The sequence below is a fragment of the Cetorhinus maximus genome, chromosome 12 (genome assembly GCF_964194155.1).
Source record: "Cetorhinus maximus chromosome 12, sCetMax3.hap1.1, whole genome shotgun sequence".
Classification (NCBI taxonomy): Eukaryota; Metazoa; Chordata; class Chondrichthyes; order Lamniformes; family Cetorhinidae; genus Cetorhinus; species Cetorhinus maximus.
The window spans coordinates 79,508,859-79,536,173 of NC_135890.1; the positions used below are offsets into that span (position 1 = coordinate 79,508,859).

Genomic DNA, 27,315 nt, shown 5'->3' on the forward strand with positions numbered 1-27,315 from the left:
ATCATAATCACAGAATTGTTATGGCAGAGGAGGAGACCATTTGGCCCATTGTGTCTGCACCAGCTCTCCAAATGAGCATTACGACTCAGTGTCATTCTCCTGCCTTTTCCCCATAACCGGCGCATTGTTTTTATTTAAATAATCATTTAATGCCCTCTTGAATGCCTCAATTGAACCTCCCGCCACCACACTTCCAGGCAGTGCAATCCAGATCTGAACCACTCACTGTGTGAAAAAGTTTTTCTCACATCACATTTGTTTATTTTGCCAATCACATTAAATCTGGGCCCTCTCGTTCTATCATTTTACAAGCGAGAACAGCTTCTCCCTATCTACCCTGTCCAGCCCCCTCATGATTTTGAACACCTCTATCAAATCTCCTCTTAGCCTTCTCCTCTCCAAGGAGAACAGTCTCAACTTCCCCAATCTATCTCCATAACTGAAGTTTTTCATCCCTGGAACCATTTTGTAAACCTGTTCTACACACTCTCCAATGCGTTGACACCCTTCCTAAAGTGTCAGAACTGTTAGAGTTCTCATTTCATTATCTGCTCTCAAAAGAAAACTTGACCAGTTTTCCATACTTGGGAATTGGCCAAAGTACAAATCATACCTACCTTTCTTCCTCCCTCCTCAAAGGTGTGAGCTTCCTAAGCAACATCACTTATTGGTTTGTACGAATGAGGCCACCCCAAAGTATTGCATCCAGTTTCCTTTCTGAGATGTATTAACAAATTAAATGGTCTCAAACTGATGTGATATGCGGGAAAATGTCAATTGATAGATGCTTTTGGGAATGATTCATTATTTTTTGATTTAAATATATATACATAAGTATGAGATGTTGTTGAATTTGAATCTGCATTCTCAAAAGCTGAATGCTTTGAATTTAACTTCAGCTGAGCTAAGTTTAACTTAAGAGCTTCCTCCTAGGTTAAATCATCAGAAATCCCAAAACCTGCCATTTCACTGAGCAAGGATTATAGTTAGTATTATTTATTTTTTCTATTTGTAAGGCAACTGCCCGGAATAACTGGAATTCTTTCATGAAACATTGACTTTAGCTAAGAACTTTGGATGGTCATTAACAGTGCCACTTTCCAAGCTTACTTCAACATCTGTTTCTTCAGAGCATGATTTCAAGTTTCTCCACTGGTTTTGGTACAATTCTGACATATACACAAGTTGAGTGAATGAGGAATGTTGTGCTATCTATTGGAATTATATACAGCAGAGATCATTTGGTCAAAGTGGCTGCTCCATGGTGCACAAAATTTGTGTTGGAATTTTTGCCTGAGGCTGGTAGCCTGTTAAAAATTACTTGATGGTGAAAGATTGTACATGGTCTGTGTAAGGAACAAGTCTGATCGCTTAATAGTCATTTGTAGATTGGGCTTATGAAATAACTTGAAGGACTGAATCCTCATCATGGGTATTATAATATCTACCACCTGCAAAATTTACTTTCCAGACATTTCTAATGCTACTAGGATCATTCAGAGCATTTCCTGAAAAAACTTGAATGCAGATTGAAAATGAACTGTGATCTCAATAGTAAAAATAAAGGCTCCAATAGTTCTATTGGAAGTTCTAATAGCACTTTGCTAGACTAATGTAAGAGCTGAGCACAATGGACCTTTCATTGGTTGAGTAGATCTAGAGCGAAGGAAATTTAACATGGAGAATGAATGAGTAGAAGGCTTTTCTTCTTTAACTGTGACGATGGGGAGAGAGTAAGGCAATGGGATTACTTTTGGATTTCTGTTTCAAAGAGCAAGTACAGATATAAAGGGTTACAAGGGTGTATTTTTGTGTTCTAGTTTTCCATGGTTCTAAATGATTATGCCCTCTCCTAAATTTTTAGGTTCAAAATATTATAATTTTAGTCTGAAGCTTTAATATTTTCAATGAACTTTTATTAGAATGCTAATTTGTACATTCTCTCTCTGCAGTTCAGGAGATGGTGGACAATCCTTATGATACACGATCTGACAGTTTTTACTTTGTGGACAGCAAGCTGATCATGCACAACAAGGCAGATTACGCATATAATGGAGGACAGTAGTGGAACACTTCGAAGCAGATATATCTCAGCAGCGACACAGCCCATTCAGCCTAAGCCTGCATTGATGAAGAGGGTGGCTTTTGGCTGTGAATTATCTTTTATCATTTCTATGCATTCTGCACTAGAGAAAAATTCAGTTATGCTTACTAATGGCTGAGGCGATTGAGTGTTTGAGTTGGAAATTCTACCCATGTACAATATGCAATGGTCACCTATACCTAAAATGAATGCCTAGTTGTGATGAAAGATTCCTCATAATAAAGGGATCTATTTGTATTTATAGTAAAATAGTCATGCCACTGCTGTGAACATGGCCTTGCACTATGTTTGGGTCTTGGTGGAAGACACTAGAGTAATTGATTAGAAGACCAAATCATTCCCCATTTAAACAAAAATGATTACAGGGCACCTGGTTAACCTTTCTGTTACAGTGCACATAAAAAATCCATTTACTTGGTGACCACAGTGCAGTACTTCAAATCTTCAATGGAGCAGTATCCAAGTCTGAACTTGAAAATGTACATTGAATGTTACATATTTATCACTAGTTTATTAAGTCAGAAAGGATTAGATGCAAAGATTTTTGCAAAATTATTTTTTTTAATGGAAAATAAGATCTTCAAGAAACATGGTGTGTTGGCTTTTACATCATCCATTGTATGTCAATCTAAAGTTTTTAGATATGATCCTTTTTTGATCCATGAGTCTTTTTCCATGGCATGAATTGGTAGCTGTGGCTGACGAAATGAGCACATCATTTAAAGGTTATGGCGACTAGTTTGAGAACAGTCTAGTTTTTTGTGGTTTGGGATACTCCATGTTGTAGAAATTATTGTGAAACCTTCAAAGGTTCTTGGGTTCATTTAATTTCTCTGTATTCTCCATCTGTTACTAATCTTTGTCTAGCAAAATGTATAGTACTTCCAAGTTGTGATATTTGAAAGTAGACATCCCAATCCAAGGACTGCCTTCAAAGTTCTGCATCAGAAACTGAATGGTAAAAGTATTTATTGACTACATTTATTTCCTTTATAACTTGGAAAATTCTCTTGTTTAATCCTATGAGATGATGCACCGTAGCTTATAAGCCAGAAAATTTGGATCTAAGAGATACAGTCTGCCAAAAAAAAGATCAGAATCTAATAAAATTTTATTTTGAACTATAGCTTGAATGTGACTGAATACCATATTGTTACATTGGCATAACTTGAATGTATGTAAAAGATTAGGAAAAAATATAATCGCCTTCCTAATATTGCAAGTTGAAACTGAAATAATTCCAAATTTCTCAGGCACCAGCAGCTTTAAATTGTAAGAAATATAAAAGCTACCGTAAACACACCTGGTATAGATTTATACACCATTTTTGGTATTCCCATCTAAATCTCCACCCCATTTTTACTTTGATAGTGCAATTCCTATAGTATGATCTTTGATTACCACTCAATCTTTTCTGCCTTGTAGTGAAATTCAGCCATGAGTTCTAAACCTATGGATTCTTAGAACCAATGGCAGATTTTTTGGCACTTCCACCTGTGATTCTGATTTCAAAGTTCAGAGCACAAATGTCAGAAATGTCTGTCCCAGGCATTTAGATCCATGTAGTTTCTTTGCACTGATATTCTGAACATAGCAGAGACTGATGTCTCCATTTTATAATAATAGACCAGTAAGAAGCTGCTTTGGAGTAATTTGAATGCCTGCTGTGTTGAAGGAATGCCAGCATTAGTCCAGATGTAGAGTTGCTTGCATTTGGCCTGTGATCATGCTTTTTTTTGTAAATTTGGGTAATATGTGGTCAAGGGTGGGTGCATAGAGTATTTGATGAACCTTTTAGGGAGGCTATTTGGCACTTGGTTGATTTTTTTAAAGAAAAATCTTTAAGTATGTTAACATTGTGGTACTGCTCCCATTGTCTTCACTTCATTTAGACTCTGAAAGATATTTTTGATTTTAAATTGGGAAATCTTGCCACCAGGTCATTGTTACATTTCATCTGTAACTTGATTATTCAATGTAAATCATTTGCTAATTTTTAAACATTTTCAAAGCTAATGATATTTGTTATACTGATTTGAAAATCTTTCTCCGTGGGATTGATTGTTGGCACTAGGTAAATTATTAGGAAAAGTCATTAGTCCAAAGATGTATTATGTAGTTTCTCTTAGTTTCAGACTCTTTGCTATTTCCCTGCTAATAGCACGGTGATATCATTAGTATGCTCTCTTAACAGAAAAACAGATCAGGAGTTCTGATGGGCATCATCCCCTTCAAACAAAATGTAAGTACGTCTTGATCTATTAAATTAGGACTTGGGACTTCACTTGGATCTATTAGGACTCTGGGCTTCACTTTAAGTCTATAGTACTCTTCAAAACTGTTCTTCCCCCATTCCAACCCTCAACTTTCTCCATCTTTTTTCTTGTCCCCTCCTCCCAAAACTCAGGCAACCTAGCAAGAACTTTTGTAAAGGAAACCATAAGACAAAAGCTTGAATGTGGATGATTGAATTTGCTACTAAAATGAGGTAAAGGGTTTTGGTGTAAACAAAGATATCTGGTGTAGTCTTTTTTTTGGTGGATGGGCTGATGGAAGAAAGCTTTTCACTTTTAAGAGATGGGTAGAAGATCCATTGTGGTTTTCACCAGCCTGGTTCAATTTGGGTTTCATGACTCCTCAGATATTCTTGAAACTGTTTGAATACATCCAAAGTACATTGATTCATATGCAGGTTTGCTCAGGTCTGGCCTCCTAGCTCAAGATAACAGTTGCAGGAAGGAGCAAGTATTTTTACATGTGGTGGAAAATAGGAGCTAATTTAGGTCTGACCACATTTCTTGGCATAACAAAGAGGACAAAAGTCAGAGAAAATATATTTGATGTAAATTAACAAGAACTTTATTGCTCTGTAAACTGATATTCTTTTGTAGTTCTGCACCTTTTTACATTTTAACATATACTTCTGATTTCTAAACCACCTTTGGCAATGAAAACTGTGGGTATTGAAATTATGTTGGAGCTGTTGCCTGACAATTCTAGGGGTCAGATTGGTGAATCCATAAGCAATTTTCAGGCTTGTATGATAGACTGCTTTGTCTAATAAGACCCACAATATGTAGCACCTGCTTTCCTCCTAATCTCTCTTCCACTTTATCTCCTTTCATTCAGCTGCTATATTTGTTTAGATTTTGATGCGTTTGTGCATAATTGAAACCGGTGCAATTCTGTATACCTAAGTGCTAATCACCAAACTTGCAGTGGAAATGCTGTTGACAATGTCTGCCTTTCACCTGGTACTTTTGGGTTTGTATTAATTCATTTGAAAGTGTGTCTGATAAACTTCCTGGAGGAGCGAGTCTTGCTCCACTTCATTTTGGAGTCTGGGCCTTCACACCCAATTTACCCTCCAAGTGTAGAGTTGATGAGAAGTGGTGCTGAACTTATGCTGCTAAACTAGCGAGTGAGAGAAACCCACGTACAGTTCCATCACCTTGCCACTGCAAATTTTGACCAGTAATTACTTTTATCCTTGTCCTTTATGAAATGTAAGATATGCCATTCAGCTTGAAAATTGATAAAATCTGCCGAAAAGAGACATGGGTTGGTGCCATTTGATACTTAATACTTCACCGTGAATTATAAAAACATTCCTCTCTAGGCCAGCTTTTTACCTCTTGTAACTGTTAACATCAATTGTATTTTATAGTATATTTGAGGCCTGTAGTTGTGAATTGTTTTTTATAGTAAACATATGCCCAGCAGTATATGCTAAGATTGGAATAGAAATTTGAACAGTATGTAGGAAATCTCCTCAGTTACTGATACAATAAAAGGGGTACCTATCTGTGCATACTTTTTGCCTATAGCTTAATGGCATTTGCTTCATCAGCTCTTCCAGAAAGGGTAAAAAAAAATCTGATTTGAAGGGATCATGAAAGTTACAGTCAATGATCCCAATACAAGAATCCGTTCAGAGCCATGATGTAGGCCACACATGAAAAATGATCTTGAAAGTGTAAGGATGATGAATTAAATAACAGTCAGAGTGATGGTTGTCACATATGTAATTGAGTTAGCATATCACAATTCCCTTCAGTCTGCTTAGCTGATTTTTTTCTCTCTACCCCAAGATAGTCTTATATTCATACTGCAAGCTGCCCTGGGTTGTAACTTTTTGTCTTCAACTGAACATTGCAAATGAATGTAATAATTGAGTACTAGACACCAATTTTGTACTTTGCATGGTATTATAGGTAAAATTATTTTCTCAAGACCTCAAAAAACCAGCTTACGGTTTTCTTTGCCACAGGCAAGCTGTGTAATTAATTTATTATAAGGAAAGGAGGACAATGAGATGGGGATGCTTGCAATCTACTTGGCCCTTGAGTTTCTTAGAAAGATCAAGATGTTTCCTAACTCCTTCGTGAACTAACTCCTACTAGTTAATTCTGAAAACTTGTATATGTTTCTAGCTCACAGCCTGAAATTCTTGAAAATCTCTATTAGCACAAGAAAATTGAGAAGCTTGCCTATTCTGGGAAGAAGCTCTTAAGAAGATAGATTAGTTGGGAGGAGGAAGCAAGAACATGAAACCCAGTTTTGCCTGTTTTCCCAGAGCTAAGAAATTCCATCAAATCCATTAGCATCTAAGCTTTTGCTTTTCACATAGTTCTTTTAGGTTGCATTGTGCTTTTCTTTGACAAGTATCTATTGTGGAACTAAGGACAGCCAAATGCAGCCTTCCATTGACATTGGCATGAAAAGATGAAACCGGTTAAACGTTCAGCAGTCATATTGGCAATGTGCCTGGTGCACTGACTTTGGACGACTGACTCTTGGGAGAATGAGTTGTCCTCCATATGTTGTATTTCCCACTTTTCTCCCTTTTAACCATGGGTCTATGGTTATGGTGAAATAAAGAGAAGTGAAGTTCTGTCAGGTTGCCTATTGTAATTTCTGTTCTTGGAGCCAACAATTGATGACAGTCAATTGGATTACTTGAGTACAGCAAAAAGTGTGTGAAGAGTTGTTAAAGTATCTGTAAGCTATACATTCAGACTGTATGGCCATTGGCCTCTAATTGAGTCAGGGTGAAATGCCATGTACATGATGTGCTGCTGTTTCTCCGGATACCAATCTTGTACCTATGAATTTCCTATTCCTTGGCATGCCCTAGTTGAATTTGGATGAGGTCTATTACATCAAATGGGAGGAATTAACTTTTTCGTAATTAACTGTTACCGCATTCTGAGAATGGAGTACTGATCGATGTAGGCAATTTACCTCTCGTTCACAAGAATCCTCTGCCCTGAAATGTGAGGCTTTCAAACTATGAATGTATAGTTCATTAAAAAAATATTCTGGGAAGGTTTCCAACAATACTGTATAAAAGTGAAAATATATATTTGAATAAGGCTCAGCTCCTAGAAGTGCTTGGTAATGCACACAAAATAAAGCAGTTTGGAAATTGGCACGGTGATGGTGCACCAGTTCTCATATTTGCATCCAAATCTCATCCATGATATATTCAGTGTTTCAGTTGTATCTTGCACAGTTTCACTGCTTCCTCAACCCTTAGTCCATTTTATATTAGTACCAAATTGAATAGATGAGAAATGCTTTTAGGGATATTTTATGAAGGGTAATAAATGTCGCTGAGTAAATCTTATATTTTTAAACCTGATAATTTGTTTAATATTTTCACAGGAAATGTAAGATGCATAAATTCACAATTGTGACTTGATGCTTTGTAATTGCATTAGAATGTTGAACTGTATTTTGTAACACCCCATCTTCAATTTTTCATGTTTAAAGTGACAGGTGGCTTGTTTGTATAAAATGTTATTTTGTCACAAAAGAATAGTAATAAAGATTTTTGATTTTCAATTCTATGTTTATTAAGTATCTGGTAATAGAAGCCTTTGAAGCGTTCCAATTGTTTGAACATCATTTTGTTCTTCTTGCCTACAACTTTTTTGGAGTAATTCTGTTTGTATTCATTATCTCAGTGAGTGACCATAGACCATAAGACATAGGAACAGAAATTAGGCCATTTGGCCCATCGAGTCTGCTCCGCCATTCAATCATGGCTGATAAGTTTCTCAACCCCATTCTCCCGCCTTCTCCCCATAACCTTTGATCCCCTTACCAATCAAGAACCTATCTATCTCGGTCTTAAATACACTCAATGACCTGGCCTCCACAGCCTTCTGTGGCAATGAATTCCATAGATTCACCACTCTCTGACTAAAGAAGTTTCTCCTCATCTCTGTTCTAAAAGGTCTTCCCTTTACTCTGAGGCTGTGCCCTCGGGTCCTAGTCTCTCCTACTAATGGAAACATCTTCCCCACGTCCACTCTACCCAGGCCTTTCAGTATTCTGTAAGTTTCAATCAGATCCCCCCTCATCCTTCCAAACTCCATCGAGTATAGACCCAGAGTCCTCAAACATTCCTCATATGTTAAGCCTTTCATTCCTGGGATCGTTCTCGTGAACCTCCTCTGGACCCTCTCCAGGGCCAGCACATCCTTCCTGAGATACGGGGCCCAAAATTGCTCACAATATTCTAAATGTGGTCTGACCAGAGCCTTATAAAGCCTCAGCAGCACATCCCTGCTTTTATATTCTAGTCCTCTCGAAATAAATGCCAAGATTGCATTTGCCTTCCTAACTACCGACTCAACCTGCAAGTTAACTTTAAGAGAATCCTGGACTAGGACTCCCAAGTCCCTTTGCACTCCAGATTTCTGAATTCCCTCCCCATTTAGAAAATAGTCTATGCCTCTTCTTCCTATCAAAGTGCATGACCTCACACTTCCCCACGTTGTATTCCATCTGCCACTTCTTTGCCCATTCTCCTAACCTGTCCAAATCCTTCTGCAGCCTCCCCGCCTCCTCAATACTACCTGTCCTTCCACCTATCTTTGTATCATCTGCAAACTTAGCCAGGATGCCCTCAGTTCCTTCATCTAGATCATTAATGTATAAAGTGAAAAGTTGTGGTCCCAACACTGACCCCTGCGGAACTCCACTAGTCACCGGCCGCCATCCTGAGAAGGACCCCTTATCCCCATTCTCTGCCTCCTGCCAGACAGCCAATCTTCTAATGGAACAAGCCTGCATTAGATTTTAAGTATCGGCCACCTGAACACCATATTATCAGTGAGGTTTTTTTGCAGTTCACATCCTAATTAACAGTGGCAATGGAAATGTTCCTTCCCATGTAGGGTGTTCCTCTTCAAGACGAATAGGCTCAACAGGTGGAGAATGGAAATCCCCCTGGCTTGTGAATCACCAGGACCAGTTCATCACAAAAATGTTTTAAGCTATAAAGCATAGTAAGTTGATGTGTCTCTGGACAAAGCACATGATGGCTATCCTATGTGTCAACAGACAAAATAAAACCCAATCTCAGTGTCTCTTTCAAAACACAATCAGGTTGCACTTCAGTGCTGAAACCATGATGTAACATTGCACAACATTCAGCCTGGGTTGCAGAACTCTTGATTATCTGGCAATCTATCCCCATGAAGGGAAGATTGGCACTAAGGCAATTCAAAACATTTCCAACACTGAGGAAATTTACCTATTCATTTTGCCCTGTTTCTGCTCAAGCACCATTATAGATCTTTGGATGCACGTCCAGTCCCTTTTCTTGCATGTTACCTCCAATTCCTGGTAATGCATGATAGTGCAGAAGATTTGAACAGTGAGCAAATTTCTTTCTAGCATTCCACAACTGGTTTTACAAATAGAATATTGTACATTGGGTGATATTGACTTGCTTATACCTCTGTTCCTATGCTATTTAAAAACAAAGTACAAGTCCCAGAGCTTTTAAGTGGCATGGGAGCAAAGATAACATGTGGGTCATTTTCATTCAATGTCAGTAATTGGCTCAGTAAAAAAACTGAGCACAAAAAACAAAGACGATGTTGTCCACTGTTTGTTTTCCTAGAATGTCATCTAGGCTCAACAACATGTAGATCATGAAATAATTTGGCATGAAGAAGATTATTCAAGATATTCTCTCTTCAGTCTGTCCCTACTTTGGCTAAACTAGAGGAACCAAAACAGTAACTGGAGATTGTCTTGAATCCAACATCTCCTGGGTACTTTGAAGTGCTGATTTGAATCAATGTTTCCAGACATGTCTGAGCTATAATTTTTTTAGGAAGGCCTCAAGCAAGAAAAACACAAAATAATTTTTAAAAACTTGTACCATAATGAGACTTCTACAGTAGAACTTGCTATGGTAGGTTTTGTATTCTGTTGCTGTGGTGTTCGATTGTATTTTTTATGTAAGCATTAAAATTTTGTGGTAAGTAGTTGTTGCTCTTGTTTCTTTTCCCCTGTGACTTTACCTCGCACCTTAGTGTTTGGCTCCCATTTTGTTTCTGCCATCCCTTCCGTGTCTCTTCCTCACACCTAATGTTGCAAGCAATGTCCCCAAATGATTTTGTAATTGGGTTACTAAAACATAAAATATTTTACATTTCTATTTCTCAAAAATGCATTAAAGCTGAATTTAACATTCTTGCAGGTCCATTGGAGGAGGTATAATATTAGAATGCTCCTATTTGCACCCCCTCCCAATCTCTGTAATGTCTTCCAGCCCCACAATCCTGCGAGATATGTCTTCCTTTACTTCTGACCTCAAGCATCCCCAATTGGTCTTCAGCTGCTCAGCCTCAGCTCTGGAATTCCCTCCCTACGCCTCTCCTACCTTTTCTTCCTTTAAGAGGCCCCTTAAAACCTAACTCTTTGACCACGCTTTTGGTCATCTGACCCATATCTCCTTATGTGGCTCCGTGACACATTGTTTTATATTGTCCCTGTGAAGCGCCTTGGTACATTTTGTTATGTTAAGGTTCTATATAAATATGTTGTTATAGACATTTTCCACGTTCCCCTGGAGGAAGTTATGCATCACGCACCTAAAACTAAATCTTTGTTTTACAAATTAATGCATGGCAAATGTTTGCTACGTTAGAAGTTTTACTTATTAGAATGGAAGCTGCCAGATGCCGCACGCCAACCCACAGCGTCTCAGGACTGAAATGCGGAGCGGAACGCAGTGGCGTGGCAGGAGCGCTCGGGGGAGGGAGCTCAGTGCGGGATGCACAGGACGCAGGCTGGAATGGGTTCGCTGCTGCGGAGAATCACCAGAGCAATGAGTGAGTTCAAAGAAGAGTTAAACCTCTGGACGGAGGTAGGAGCGGGGCCAGGACCTGGGGCCAACCGTGCGGTCTAGCCGCCTGGGGATGGGGGCAGTTCGAGCCTGATCGGCTGCCACTGGCACCCAGTGAATCGAGTGTTGCCCTTTCACCTACTGACTGACTGATCCCAGGGCCGAACCCCTGGCGTTTAAATTGTTGCTGACCTCTTGGATTTAAAAGGCTCGATTAATGGTAATGTTTAGATTCCCCGTCCCGCCAAAAACATTGTAAATAATCTAAACTGGAGGCCTCTATGAACAAATACTTTCATGGGGCTTTCACTAAGTAATGGAAACGAGATCTAATTTTCACTAACAAGTACATTTTCCTAGCTACTTTCACACCCTCAGGACATAGCGAAGAGCTTCATGGTCAGTGATTTGTTTCTGAAATGTGATCACTTATGTAGACAAACAAACGAAATGGCTACAGCTCAAGTTTGAATGAATGACATCTATTCAGACTGAAACGGATAAACAATGTAACGAGCTTAGCAAAAAAAAGGGGAGGATACTGCTCCTTGACTTATTTAAGCAAGTCGACAACCCAAGTGCACTGTGGGGAGCCCGAAAGGCAGAGCTCCACACAAAATGCTGTTTATAAACAGATCCTTGGGGGTTCGGGTAAATCCTGGGAATGGATAAGAAATGGTGGAAGGATAGAAAACAACGTGTTCTCGTTATTTCACAGTGGAAAAATGTACTGAGCGATGTGTTCCAAGGCTCATTGTTGGGACAAGCAGTATATGATGTGGTTAAGTTTGCAGATACCAAATTAGAGGAGACAGTGGAATTGTAGGAGGCAGCCCAGAAATTGCAAATTGAGTTGGGTACAATATGTATATTGACAGAAAATGATAGATAAAATTTAAATGACACATTTATCAGTTTTTTTGTGTAACTAGTAGAATATATAAAGAGGAACCAGTAGATGTCATATACTTGGATTCCAAAAGGCATTTGGTAAGGTGCCACACAAAAGGTTAATAAGCAAGATGAGGACTCATGGAGTTGGGGATATAGTAGTATGGACGGAGGATTGATTAACAAACAGAAACGGACTAGGGATAACAAGGCATTTTCAAGTTGGCAGGCTGCAACTTATGAAGTGCTGCAAGGGTCAATGCTGATGCCTCAACTATTTACAATCTATTATTGACTTAGACAAAGCGACTGAGTAATGTATCCAAATTAAGTGGATACAAAGCTAGGTGAGAATATAAACTGTAGGGAGTACAAGTAGAAGCTGCAAAGAGATATGGACAGATTAAGTGATTGGGCAACCAGGTGACTGATGAAGTATAATGTGGTAAAGTGAGAGGTTATTTGCTTTGGCAGTAAGAACCATGAAACTTTTAAATGTTGATGTTCAGAGAGACTTCGATGTACACGTATAATGAATACAGAAAGTTAGCATGCAGATACAGCAAGCATTTAGGAGGGCAAGTAGCATATTGGCTTTTTTGGAAGGGGTTTGGAGTAAAAGATTAAGGAGGTCTTGCTGCAATTGTATATAGGGCTTTGGTGGGACCACATCTGAAGTATGCATGCAATTTGGTCTCCATATCTCAGGAAAGATATACCTGCATTGGAAGTGATACATTAAAGGTTCACCAGATTGGCTCCTGGGATGAGAGGGTATGTCCTTTCATGGGAGGCTGCGTAAATTGGGCCATACTCTCTGGAGGTTTGGAAGAATGAGAGGTGATCTAATTGAAATTGATCCATTGTAAAGGAGGTAGTAACTGGACATTTAAGAGGCGCACAGTCAGACAGGGGAGACAGAAACTGAGTGAGTATATTTTGGAATTCGGTACATAGGGGGAAAGAGGTTCTTAAGGTAAGGTTTACTCCAAGAAGTAAAGTGTGTTGCGTGGGGAATTTGGGAAGGGTGGGGAGGTGATGCCTTTTTTTTCTTCTACTCTTTCAGCCTCTAGTATTTGATTCCCACTTTGGTGCAGCAGAAGGAGCAGGTAAACCAGTAACTGGCATTATTAGTTTTATCAGTATTGTAAAGGTTACTGGAAGTGCCAAAACCTATTGGGAGGTGTAGGCTTTATTAATTATAATTAATTAGCAATTATTAATTAATACAAATTGGAGATGGCAGGGCAGGTGATGTGCTGCGATTGCAGAATGTGCGAGCTTCTGGATACTGGTGTGATCCAAGGCACAAACATCTGCAGTAAGTGTTTGCGGCTGCAGGAACTTTGGCTCTGAGTCATTGAGCCATAGGCCAAACTGCAGACACTGCAGCATATCAGGGAGCGGGAAAGCTACTTGGACACTTTATTCCAGGAGGTGGTCACATCCCTTAGGATAGAGCTCTCTGATTTGCTCAGTGGTCAGGGACAGGAGGGTGTTACTGCAAGTGAGGCAGGTAAGGGAACCCAGAAGGCAGGAGTGCAGGATCCTTGGCCCTTGCAATTGTCCAACAGGTTTGAGGCTTTTCCAGCTTGTTTGGATGAGAGTGAGAGGCTGCAGGGTGGATGAGCGAATTGGCCACGGCACCTTGGTACTGGAAGCCATTCAATTAGGGGGGAGTTACAAGGAAGTGGTAGGAAGGGACAGTATAGTCAGAGGGATTGACACCGTTCTCTGCAGAATAGGTGAGAGTCCAGGCGGCTGTGTTGCCTGCCCGGTGCCAGGGTTCGGGACATCTGCTCAGGGCTGTGGAGGAACTTGCAGTGGGAGGGTGAGGATCCAGTCGTCATTGTCCATGTTGGTACCAGCGACACTGGCAGGACAAAAGAATGTTCTGCATAGTCAGTATGAGGAGCTTGGCACCAAATTAAGAAGCAGAACCTCAAATGTCATTATCACCTGAGCCACATGCAAATTGGCATAGGACAAAAAAGATTAGGGAGATGAATGCGTGGCTCAGAGTGGCATGGGTTCCGGTTCGTGAGACACTGGCACCAATACTGGGGAAAGTGGGACCTGTAGCATTGGGACGGTCTACACCTGCACTGTGCTGGGACTGGTGTTCTTGCAAGCCACATAACTAGGGAAGTAGAGAGGGTTTCAAACGAAGAAGTGAGAGCAAGGGTACAAATTTGGGAAGATGTGATAAATCAAAGAGTAAAACCAAGGCAAAAGAGAAAGGTATTATTACGGGAAATGAAAATTAGACCATGACAGGAAGGGATAGAGAGTACAAATCTAACAGGAAATCAACAGATGAGAATAGAGGTTATAAAAAGAATAAAAGGATAAAACTAAAGGCTCTATCTGAATGCACGAAGCATTCGAAACAAAACAGATGAACTGAGAGCGCACATGGAAATAAAAAATTATAATTTGATAACCATTACAAAGACTTGGCTGCAGGAGGACATGGGTTGGGACCTAAATATTGAAGGGTATAGGACATTTAGGAAGGACAGGAAGTGAGGAAAAGATGGAGGGGTGGCTCTGTTAGTTAATGATGGTATTAGCACAATAGAGAGGGATGACCTCAGTTCAGGAAACCAGGATGTGGAAACAGTTTGGGTAGAGATGAGAAATGGAAAACGCAAGAAGCCACTTGTGGAATTTGTGTACAGGCCCCCTAATAGTAACCACATGGTAGGATAGAGCATAAAGGAAGAAATAATGGGGGCTTGTCAGAAAGGCACGGTGGTAATCGGAAGATTTTAATCTACATATAGATTGAAAAAGTCAGATGGGCAAAGGTGGCCTAGATGAGCTCATAGAATGTTTCAGGGATAGTTTCTTAGAACAGCACATTCTGGAGCCAACCAGAGAGCAGGCTATACTAGACCTGGTATTGTGCAGTGAGATGGGATTAATTAATGATCTCATTGTGAAGGCGCCCCAAGGTAGCAGCGACCATAATATGATTGAATTTTACATTCAGTTTGAGGGAGAGAGTAGTAGGCAATTATGAGGGCATGAAAGCAGAGCTAGCTAAAGTAAAATGGCAAATTAGATTAAGGGGTAGGTTCCCAAAAAATACCCATTTTTCCCTACTCTGCTTCCTGTTAGCTAACCAATCTTTATCCATGTTACCCCCTACACCATGCAATCTTGTGTAGTAACCTTTGATGTGGCAGCTTATCAAATGCCTTTTGGAAAGTATACCCCACCAAAAGTTTCCCTTTATCCACCTTGCATGTTACTTCCTCAAAAAACACTAATAAATTAGTTAAACATGATTATCCTTTCACAAAGTCATGTTGGCTTTTTGAGCCAGACATTCATCTCTCTAATCTTATTTACTCTATGCCAATTTGCTCTTGGCTCAAGTAATGGTCCAGAGATTATTACCTTTGAGGTTCTGCTTTTTAATTTAGGGGTGGCATATTTCCCAACCCCTCAGTTTTTGTGTGATCCAATTTTCAATTAATAACCCACAGCAAACTTGAGATAGGATTAAGTCAAAGGGTTAGTTTATTTGCACACACTTAAAACGCGAAAGGATGGTCGCAACATTTCATCCACACTCAGACAGTGAAGAGAGGGATGTCGAAAATAAAGATTTAGTGTAGAGACCACAGAAAAGAAATATTGTTTCACGTAGGCTCCAGAGTCCAGAATCAAAGTCCAATGTGGCATTCCTTCATGGAGGCCGGCGGGTTGAAAAACATTGCTGTATAATTCACTTTTCCATTGGTGTTGACTTCATTTGATAAGATAGGCATGCAGAGATGAATCAGTCTTGTAGGCGACTGTACAGAATTTCCAGCGGAAGCGGTGTTGATGGGTCCAGGTGTTCAACCTGGGCAACGCTTCTTTTCTGTGAGGCTGCTAGTTAGATTGTAAATAACAGACTCAGCTTTTTCAGTTTAGCAAGGCAATATTACTTGTTCCACAAGCCAGAGGCTCATGTCACATGATTCCCACCTCTCCACTATCTTTGACATAGGATGTTTATCCAGTGTTTGGAAATTGGCTTTGTGTTCCAGGCTGATAATTTCTTAGCTGTCATGGGTTAAAAGGAATGTTTGGGAGGCCATTATCTTTGCAGACATTCTGTCTCCGCTGGCCAGCCTGGGTTATTGAATAAAAATGGCCTTCATGTAGCTCCCTTTGAAGTTGGGCATCGCAGTCCCCAGATGATTGCTTGTAGCTCCTCAGAGATAACGAGGTGTGAGATTTCTGAAGCTGCAAAGTGACTTCTTTTGTTCTGGGGTCACAGACACAGTTTCAGCCATTTTAAAGGTCCTTGTTCAGTTTTTAAAAATTTAGAAACAGCTTTGAGCATATCTATATATATTTATACAAATATACAGTGTAAGGTCTTAGTCCCCCCACACTAAGCAGAACCTCTTTCCTAGTACTATTTATGTCATTGATGCCAACATAGACCACAATGATTGGATCCTCCGCCTCCCACTGCAAGTTCACCTCCAGCCCCGAGTAGTTGCCCAGAACCCTGGCAGCACAGCTGTCTGGGCTCACGCTCTCGGCTACAGAGAACTGTGTCAATCCTCCTGACAATACTGTCCCCTACTCCCACTAAATTCCTATTAACTCCCCACGCTTGAATTGCTTCCTATACCAAGGTGCTATGGTCAGCTTGCTCATCCATCCTGCAGTCCCTGCTCTCGTCCCCACAAGCTGCAAGAACCACGAATCTATTGGATAATTGCAAGGGCTGAGACTCCTCCACTTTTGCCTTCTTGATCCCCTTACCTGCCTCAATCACAGTCCCATCCCCCTGTCCCTGACAGTGACCAAATCAGAAGAACCTAACCTAAGAGGTGTGACCGCCTCCTGGAACAAAGTGTCCAGGTAACCTACCCCATCCATGACGCATTGTGGTGTCTGCAGCTTGGCCTCCAGCTCAGTGACTGGGCCGAATCTCCTCAAGGCACCGACACTTATTGCAGATGTGTTTGCCTTGTATCATGCTGGCACTCCCACGTTCTGCAGTTGCAACACATCACTTGCCCTGCCATCTTTACAGTGTTTTAATTAATTAATTATTATTTTCTTAATTTAGAACTAATAAATCTGTCTGGGCTCAAGTTCTCTGCTGCAGAGAGCTGTGTCAATCCTCCTGACAATACTGTCCCCTACTACCACTAAATTCCTATTAACTCCCCACACTTGAATTGCTTCCTGTGCCAAGGTGCTACGGTCAGTTTGCTCATCCATCCTGTAGTCCCTGCTTTCTTCCCACAAGCTGCAAGAACCACGAACCTGAGAGTTACTACTGCTAGTAAACTTTACTACTACTAATGAAACTTTAAAATTACTAATAAAATACACGATTTTTGAAAGATTCATTATTAAAAGACTCACCAACCAATCACTTATCTGTTTCCCTCCTCTGCACTTACTCCCTCACTCACCAAATTCCCAAGTTTATACTCTGTGACTAACAGCACTCAGTGATGAGCTGCTATCTTTGTGCTTGCTTACTTCACTTCGAGTCATTCATCCAGTTCTGGTACAATTGAGACTTTTGTGTACTGGAAGCAGTTCAGCAAAGAGCCACAAAGCTGATCCCTAATATCCAAGATCTTTGGTATGAGGAAGAAGTGCTGAAAATGTAAGAGACATTAATAAACTGACAACGTGGACATAATATTTGACAAATGAATTTCAATTTAGATAGATGTGAATGCATTTTGGTAGGAAGAATAAGGAAACACATACTGTTGGATAGTAGGAGTCAAAATAGGAGGAAGGAGCAAAGGTTTCTGGGGTTACAGATACCCAAATCAGTAAAAATAGTGCACAGGTTAATAAGGCTGTAACAAAAGCAAACCAAGCACTGGGGTTCAATTTTGGATGGACAGAATTGAAAAGCAAAGAAGTTATGGTAAACCTGTACTTAGAATATGTGCATAGTCACGGTCTCCGCATTATGGTAGAGGCATTGGAGCAAAGACTATCATGGATTAGACCAGAACTGAGGATATTCTTGTCAGGAAAGGCTGAACAGGCTGGGATGGAGGAAACTTCCCAAAGATACTTGAAAGGAAGGGACAAACTTAAAACAATTACCATCACCAGGAGAAACATACTGGGAGAACCTTTAGACCTAAAGGCTGACAGGACTTGATGGCCTACACCATAGGGTCTTAAAATAAGTGGCTGCAGAGAAAGTAGAGGCATTGCCTATAACCTCCTAAAATTCCTTAGATTCTGGAAGGGTCCCAGCAGATTGGAAAATATCAGACGTGATACCTTTATTCAAGAAAGGCAGATGAAAGAAAGTTAGACTAACATCTGTCATAGGCTAGTTGCTAGAATCCATTATTAAGGAGATTATATTAGAGCACTTAGAAAATCATAATGGGATCAGGCAGTGTCAGCATGGTTTGAAAGAGAAAGTGTGTTTGATTTAATCGAGTTCTTTGAGGCAAGCAAGCAAGGTGGATAAAAGGGAACCTGTAGCTGTCACCAAAAGGTATTTGATAATGTCCCACATCAAAAGTTACTACACAAAATAAGAGCTCTTCGTGTAGGCAGTAACATGTTAGCATGGATAGAAGATTGGTTAGTTTAGTTAACGAAGCGGAGAGCAGGAATAAATGGGTCTTTTTCGGACCCCTCAGAGTCCCTCAAGTTCGTGACACCAGATTCACAAGTGTATGGCTTGAACAGAATGAGCCAGCGAGACAAGTTTCTTCTGATAATTCACAATTGCTTTATTGAATTACTCACAGCCCTTAGAGAAGGGCTGCATTAAGCAATCACGAAATACACTTACAATTAGTTACCTGGAACCTTGTCCTATCGGGGGTTAAACCCCCACCTTGTTCCTAACTTAATACTTAAATCTTTATATCCTAACTTAATACTTACAATCACCCCTAAGTTCGTCTTCTAATGGTGCTGTGGGTCCCTCGGTGGACTTGACCAGACTCTGCCAACTTGCTTGAATGCCTGCAGAAAACAGTGTCGTCCTATGATTTCTTTCCCCAATTATACCATTTCTGCTGCTGGCCTGGCCAGCTCATTTCAATGTCCAGTAGCTAGCACTCTTAGTTTATTCTACACATAGTCCAGACAAATATGATCAGCTCATGCTGGTGGAAACAACAGTCTTTCCATGAAAAATATATCCCAAATGAATATGACCAACTCTCCCATTGTTTAAATAATTCTGTTGTTTTGAAGCAGTACAACAACTGGCTCCAAGGCCAATGAAGGTTTGAATATCAATGGGCTGTCCCTTGTGCCATTATATCAGGTGATCAGTCTCTTAATTGCATTAGTCAATGGCAGGTAATGGCATTTTCCTGGTACCTTTGGTCCATGATATCAATCAGTCAATATCCAAACCCTTTGATGAGCCACTGTCTTTTACTAAATTAAAAGCAAAATACTGCGGATGCTGGAAATCTGAAACAAAAACAAAAATTGCTGGAAAAACTCAGCAGGTCTGACAGCATCTGTGGAGAGAAAGACAGAGTTAACGTTTCAAGTCCGTATGAATTAATCCCTTGCTGCACAGCCCTGTGCTGTTGGCTGCAGCTTGGTTTTCCATATTGTTGTAAAAAAACCATTAGGTCAAAACATGCCCGTGGGTTTGGGCTCTATACTCCATAAATTCCCCAGTTGGAGGGAATTACAATCCTACAAGTGTCATGAGTCTTTGGAGCTTTCTCCCCAGAGAATGGTGGAGGCAGGGCCATTGAATATTTTTAAGGCAGAGGTAGATGCATTCTTGATAAGCAAGGTAGCCAAAGATTATTGGGAGTAGGCAGGAATGTGGAGTTGAGGTTACAATCAGATCAGCCATGATCTCATTGAATGGCAGAAAAGGCTCAAGGGGCCAAATGGCCTACTTCTTTTTAATTCATTCATGGGATGTGGGCATCCAGGCCAGCATTTATTGTCCACCCCTAATTGCTGTTGAGAAGGTGGTGGTGAGCTGCCTTCTTGAATCGCTGCAGTCTATCTGGTGTAGGTACACCCTCAGTGCTGTTAGGGAGGGAGTTCCAGGATTTTGACCCAGTGACAGTGAAGGAACGGTGATATATTTCCCACGCATCTGCTGCCCCAGTCCTTCTAGATGATAGCGATCGTGGGTTTGGAAGATGTTGTGTAAGGAGCCTTGGCGAATTCCTGCAGTGCATTATGTAGATGGTACACACTGCTGCTACTGTGCATCGGTGGTGGAGGGAGCAAATGTTTGTGGATTGGGTGCCAATCAAGTGGGCTGCTTTGCCCTGGAAGGTGTCAAGCTTCTTGAGTGTTGGTGGAGTTGCACTCATTCAGGCAAGTGGAGAGTATTCCATCACACTCCTGACTTGTGCCTTGTAGATTGTGGACAGGCTTTGGGGAATAGGAGGTGAATTATTCACTGCAGGATCCCTTGTAGTCATACTATTCATATGGCTAGCCCAGTTCAGTTTCTAGTCAAGGGTAACCCCCAGGATGTTGATAGTGGGGGATTCTGTGATGGTAATGCCATTGAATGTCATGGGGTGATGGTTAGATTCTCCCTTGTTGAAGATGGCCATTGCCTGGCATTTGTGTGGCGCAAATGTTATTTGCCACTTGTCAGTCCAAGCCTGGATATTGTCCAGATCTTGCTGCATTTGGACATGGACTGCTTCAGTATCTGAGGAGTGGCAAATGGTGCTAAACATTGTGCAATCATCAGCGGACATCCCCACCTCTGGCCTTATGATGGAAGGAAGGTCATTAATGAAGCAGCTGCTGATGCTTGTGCTGAGGACACTACCGTGAGGAATTCCTCCTGTAATGTCCTGGAACTGAGATGACTGACCTCCAACAACCACAACCATCTTCCTTTGTGCTACATTTGACTCCAACCAGTGGAGGGTTTTCCCCATTCCCATTGACAACAGGTTTGCTAGGGCTCCTTAATGCCACACTCAGCCAAATGCTGCCTTGATGTCAATGGCACTCGCTCTTTCCTCACCTCTGGAGTTCAGCTCTTTTGCCCATGTTTGAACCAAGGCTGTAATGAGGTCAGGAGCTGAGTGGACCTGGCAGAACCCAAGCAGAGTGTCAGTGAGCAGGCTATTTTGAAGCAAGTGCCGCTTGATAGCACTGTTGATGACCCCTTCCATCACTTTACTGATGATCGAGAGTAGACTGATGAGGCGCTAATTGGCTGGATTGGATTTATCCTGCTTTCCATGGACGGGACATACTTGGGCAATTTTCCACGTTGCCGGGTAGATGCCAGCGTCGTAGCTGTACTGGAACAACTTGGCTAGGTGCACAGCAAGTTCTGGAGCTCAAGTTTTCAGTACTATTGCTGGACATTATAAGGGCACATTGTCTTTGCAGTATCCAGTACCTTTAGCCGTTTCTTGATATCACATGGTGTGAAGCGAATTGGCTGAAGATGGATCATCCACTCAGCACTTCTGAGTAAAGATTGTTGCAAATCCTTCAGTCTTATCTTTTGCATTGATGTGCTGGGCTCCCCCATCATTGAGGATGGGGATATTTGTGGAGCCTCCTCCTCCTGTGAGTTGTTTAATTGTCCACCACCATTCACGACTGGATGTGGCAGGACTGCAGATCTTAGACTTGATCCATTGGCTGTGGGATCGCTTAGCTCAGTCTATTACATTTACTGATGTTGTTTGGCACGCAAGTAGTCCTGAGTTGTCGCTTCACCAGATTGACACCATTTTTAAGTATGCCTGGTGTTGCTCCTGGCATGCTCTCCTGCACTGTTCATTGAACCAGGGTTGATCCCCTGGCTTGGTGGTAATGGTAGAATGGGGGATATGCCGGGCCATGAGGTTACAGATTGTGGCTGAGTATAATTCTGCTGATGGTGGTGGCCCATAGAGCCCTGTCTTGAGTTGCTAGACCTGTTTGAAATCTGTCCCACTTAGCACAGTGGTAGTACCACACAACACGATGGAGGGTATCCTTAATGTGAATGGGGAACTTCGTCTCCACAATGACTGTGCGGTGGTCATTCCTACCGATTTTGTCATGGACAGATGTATCTGCGGCAGGCAGATTGGTGAGGATGAGGTCAAGTATGTTTTTCCCTCTTGTTGGTTCCCTCACCACCTGCCACAGGCTCAGTCTAGCAGATATGTCCTTTAGGACTCGGCCAGCTTGGTCATTAGTGGTGCTACTGAACCTCCCTTCGCAATAGACATTGAAGTCCCCTTCCAGAGTACATTCTGTACCCTTGCCACCCTCAGTGCTTCCTCCAAATGGCGTTCAACATGGAGGAGTACTGACTTACTGCAACGCCCCCCACCTCAGCTTATATGTTAAAATCAGCATGAGGTTTCTTTGCACATGTTTGAGCTATAGATCAAAATTGCTATAAGACTTCATGAGGTCCAGAGTTGTTGATAAGGATTCTCAGGGCAGTTACCTCCCAACTGACTACCACTGTGCTGGTGGGACAGGACATACCTAGGGATATGGTGATGGTGGTGCGTGGGACATAATCTGTAAGGTATGATTCTGTGAGTATGACTATGTCAGGCTGTTGCTTAACTAGTCTGTGAGACAGCTCTCCCAATTTTGATACAACCCCCCAGCTGTTGGTAAGGAGGACTTTGCAGGGCTGACGAAGCTGAGATTGTCGTTGCCGTTTCCAGTGCTAAGTCGATGTTGAGTGGTCCCTGTGGTTTCATTCCTTATGGACTTTGTCGCGGCTTTCTTAGGCCATTTCTCAGGGTATTTCACAGTCACTGTTAGCCTTTTTAAAAAAAATTTCCAAATTTTAATTCAAATTCCACCATCTGCTGTGGTGGGATTTGAACCTGGTCCCCAGAGCATTACTCTAGGTCTCTGGATTACTAGTCCAGTGACAATACCACAATGCCACCACCTCCCCAGCACTCCTGCTCCTAATTGGTACATTCATATGTAGGAGAATGTTCTTGGAATTGATCAAGCATTTTCAGAATATCCATGATTTTCCCAAGTGAAAGCATACCAAGCAGCAGCTGCTGTTCCTGATCAGTTATTCTTTATTTTGCCCCCCTGCAGCCGTGAAGTCAGGATGTTTACGCCAACTGTACACAGTCTATCAGATGGTTGAGCTTCCAGAAACTCATCAGTTGTTGCGGGACACGTGCAGAGGTTTTGCAGAAAAGGAACTCACTCCAGTTGCTGCGCAGCTGGACAGGGAGCACAAATTTCCTGCTGAGCAGGTAACAGCTTTTAATGAAGCCTCAAGTGGCAGCCTTCCTAAAACAGTACAGTTTGATTACCTAACACAAAGCTGCTATCATGTAGGGAGGGACTGTTTGGAAAAGCTGCGATCATTGGTTTGAATTACTCCATTATTCAGCGGAAATCAAAGTTGTTTGCAGTCATGCAGTTTCTCCTCAATGTTGTCTGTATTGTAGGGTCTGGAGGGGCTGACAGCAGCAAAATGTTGGCCTAGTGAATTCTCCCTGCTCCTGCAGAGTAAATTAGGAAGCTGACTCTGGATCTTTGTATTACACACCAGAACGCAGCAAGTATATGAAAATCAATGCCAAATGTAAAAGTAGCACATGAAGGCCATTGTCCTTACACTAAACAAAAAAGTCCTGTTGCATATAATAAAAGCAACTGATGTGCTGTATGTTCACAAAGTGGCTCTGTAATGCAGGATTCACCTCCCAATGCAATATTCCAATTGTAACCTATTTATAATGAAAATAATAACAAATTATCTCTCATTCTACTCCTCAACTTTTCTCTTTGCCTCCCTCTCTCCCTTTCACGCTCTCTTAAGCAGTTTCTTCCCTGTCCCCATTCCCAAACCACCTCCATTCTTTGCAGATCCCATATATCCTTCCTAAATATCTGGAGAACTCCTTGCTCCTTGGGATGGGTTGTGGGGAGAGAGTGGAAAGAGGATCCTCCAAAGCAGCACCAGAAAACCACAGTGTTATCTCAGCACTTGTTGAAGCCACTTTACTGTTATTGACTGCTCCCTTCAATCTGCAGTCAAAGTGTATCTCCTCATTAAGAGGTGCTGGCTGCCTTTCAGTGGCATCAGAAACACTCAATATCCACGCCCCAGAGGCCTGAAGACAATGAGTAGCATAGGTTAACACTGCTGTACATCTGTGGGATTGTAATGATCAGGCAGCATGAATATTAGCTGCTGCCTGGGCATCCTGCAAGCTAGTTTGCAAAGTGATAGGGATTCAAGGTCGAAATTATTAATAAGATACAGATTCATCATCTTCCTGTTCCCTACCCGAAGGCAGGTCTGATCCACAGCACCACAACTTCCACTATGGCAGGGCAAGGAGACAGGTCCCGAATTCACCCTAACCAGATTGAACCCTCTACTGTTAGCATAACCTTTACATGCATGTTGTACTTGGAGCTATGGATAGCAGTGATAGAGGCACCAGTTTCTTTCCATCACATGGCTGACCAAGAATCGCTCCTGCTATTACCACCTGCCATTGGCATATGTTGGAAGGATTTACAAGTTGATACTCAACCTGTTTGGCTGAATTATGATCGCACCTTCCTTGGCCATCAAGTCCTGGAGTGGGACTTGAACCCGAAGCTTTTGGTCAGAGGCAGGGACACTACCCACTATGTCACAAGACCTCCACGATATAGATGTAAGATTAACATGAGCAGAAACAATAAGCTGTTGTCTTTAAATAACTTCAATTTGAATTTATTTTCAGCAGGTTCACAGTATCTTTTCAGACTTGCATTCACTTCCAGCAGTGGTTGTCGATTTCATTCAATTGTGCATACTCATTTTATTTTTCTCTCAAATTTCTAGCCGGAAAAGCTGAGGCTTGTTGTAACCCTATTGCTAACTCGGGGCAGGCTAGGGAGTCAACTTGGAATTTCAGGATGGTATAGTCCACTATCACACTACCTGTCACATTCATTCACTGACTCGCAGGGAAGCTTGGCTGATATTTTTAAAAGCCATTTAAAAACTTGAGTTTATTCTAAAGATGAATGTCTGTTAGATGTTGCATGTCTTTTGCTCTTTGTTCTTTACCCCCAGTTGGAATTGATTACCTTATTAGCTAAGCCACTCTACCTGCAGTTCCTCTTTACTTCAGACAAATTGCAAAGCCCACAGAGTCACTAATCACTGATTGCTATTCTGCTCTTTTCCCATAATGATCATTGATCTAAACATTTCCATCATCCAGAAGCTCTATCTCACTTCAGAGATTGCATTGAGCCCAATGCTAGCACAAATCTTTTATGCTTCTTTCTTCCCCAACAAATCCACAGAGCATTAATGTTGTCAATGCTATTCTTCTACTGGGATGAACAAGACCAAAAGAAGCAAAACATTAGCCAACATTGAGGTGAATGGAAAAGTGTGAAAGATGGAAATCTGAAATAAAAACGTTGAACATTTTGGTGTGACCCATGATCAGCGCTCAAGAGTTTCTACACCTTAATTATAAAGCTGTCTTTGTCCAGCAGATGCTGCTTAATCTGCTATGCATTTCCAGCATTTTCTGTTTTTCACAAACATTAAGTGACATTCTCTTCTTTCATCTTAAACATTTTTGTCCAAATTAACCAAGTCGACAAGGATGGGTTGGATAGTCTGACTGAACTTAAAGACCAACTGAATTGCAGGGAGAATTAACAGTGTGGTATGGAATTAATGGAAAATGTGGTAAATTATAGGGAAAGAGAGAGATGGGGAGGCATAGGGAATCCATCTGAAACACATTTGCATGAGAGAGATTAGTTTTGTTTTGAAACACGACCTTTTGCACAAAAAGAACCAGTCAAAATTTTGCTTGAAGGACGTTTGAAGACCTTGTAATGTAAATTGTGCACAGAAATCAAAATTTGGTTGGGCTGCCAGACAGCTAATATAAATGAGATGTTCAGTTCTGGGGCTATTCTACTACTCCGATTGCATGAGTTGTGTAAAATAGCATCTGGCAGCTAAACAAATTAAATAAAGAACTGCATGGAAATAATTGAGAGCACAGCAAATGTAAAAGAGGTAGCAAATCACAATTAACTCCACACAACCTCTTCCTATACACAGCTAAGTGTCAGGTGTGACTCACAACTACCAAATTAGCTGCTTTATGTTGTCAGTCACTTGTGTAATTATAATTTTGGTCAGAATAAAAGCACAATACAACCTTGGAGTAGATATGTTGGTTATTGGATGCATTTGGGGCGATATGCCTGTTATGATCTCCAGCTGAGATTACCCTTGGACAAGCCTGATCCCAGAGTGGAACCCAGCTTGATAGATCATAACTTTTATTTGTTTGTTTAGATACATAGAGAATAGCTATTGAACAGAGTCACAGGAGTCAGCTGATGAACTTTTAACAAAAGAATAAAATATTTATTTAACAAGTAAAGAGGATCTATGTTATGATACTCCTTCACCCATAACTATACCTTTACAGGTATATACAGATTTGTAAGGATAGCACAAGTTACAAAAGCTATCTTACACTTTAATGTCCACAGTAAGTACACAGCCCATGTACCAAAGATCACCCTGTGGTCAGACACATCACACTCTGAAACCAGGGGACAGATGCCACCTCAACCAGATGCAATGGATTTCTCCTCAACCCCCCCGCCCGGCCCCAGACGCTTATCACGCTGTGAGCCAACCAGTCTCACTGAACTCTGTCTTTCACACAAGGGTTTCCAATCTCCACCCTTCAAAGACTTGGCCTTGGAATCTTCTCCCAAACTGGCGCTTTCTCTTAGACGCCTTCCGCAAGGGTTCACCTCCAGGGTTTCAATATCTCCTTATGATGTTCTTCTTTCCTGGGTGACCACATGCATTCAAGCTGTGTTCCAGGCACACTCTCTCACCGACTCTGCCGATAATAGTACCACTGCTTCACGTGCCCATAGCAAAGAGTTACAGACCTTCAGTTGTCTCTTTGGACCTTCTTGCCTCTTGCAAGCTGTTCTTGCTTTAAATCTGGTTTCTGCAGCTTGAAGCTTTAAACCTGAAGCTTGGGGCCTTTTTCTGCCCCTCACTCTTAACTTGGCTTAACAGGACCTTTTCCCGGTTCCTGTCCTTCCTTTAGCTAGAAGGTCTGCTTGGACTTCCCCCTCTTCCACTCCCCTTCAGTCTCTCTGGGCTTTTGGCTTCAAACTGAAACTTAAAACTGCTGTTTCTTTAGTTTTT

General features: G+C 41.4%; 2 protein-coding genes across 8 annotated transcripts in view; both read left to right on the forward strand.

Moving 5' to 3' along the window:
* Positions 1 to 7,951, forward strand: part of unc119b (unc-119 lipid binding chaperone B) — a 66,749-nt gene extending 58,798 nt beyond the window's left edge. The window contains exon 6 of one of the 3 annotated variants that reach the window (XR_013578178.1): positions 1,953 to 2,081. Coding sequence is in view for 2 of the 3 variants with exons in the window: in XM_078553997.1 (XP_078410123.1) it covers positions 1,953 to 2,065 (113 nt within the window). In the remaining variant the exon portion in view is untranslated. Of the gene's footprint in view, positions 1 to 1,952 lie in introns of all 3 variants that reach the window. The other 2 variants (XM_078553998.1, XM_078553997.1) reach the window with 2 other exon arrangements.
* A 3,105-nt stretch (positions 7,952 to 11,056) lies between these two features.
* acads (acyl-CoA dehydrogenase short chain) overlaps positions 11,057 to 27,315 on the forward strand; it is a 178,349-nt gene continuing 162,090 nt past the window's right edge. For 2 of the 5 annotated variants that reach the window (XM_078553991.1, XM_078553993.1), the window contains exons 1-2: positions 11,150 to 11,241; positions 23,190 to 23,353. In XM_078553991.1, the coding sequence (XP_078410117.1) occupies positions 11,184 to 11,241; positions 23,190 to 23,353 (222 nt within the window). In that variant the 5' untranslated portion in view covers positions 11,150 to 11,183. Of the gene's footprint in view, positions 11,277 to 22,066; positions 22,201 to 23,189; positions 23,354 to 27,315 lie in introns of all 5 variants that reach the window. The other 3 variants (XM_078553995.1, XM_078553992.1, XM_078553994.1) reach the window with 3 other exon arrangements.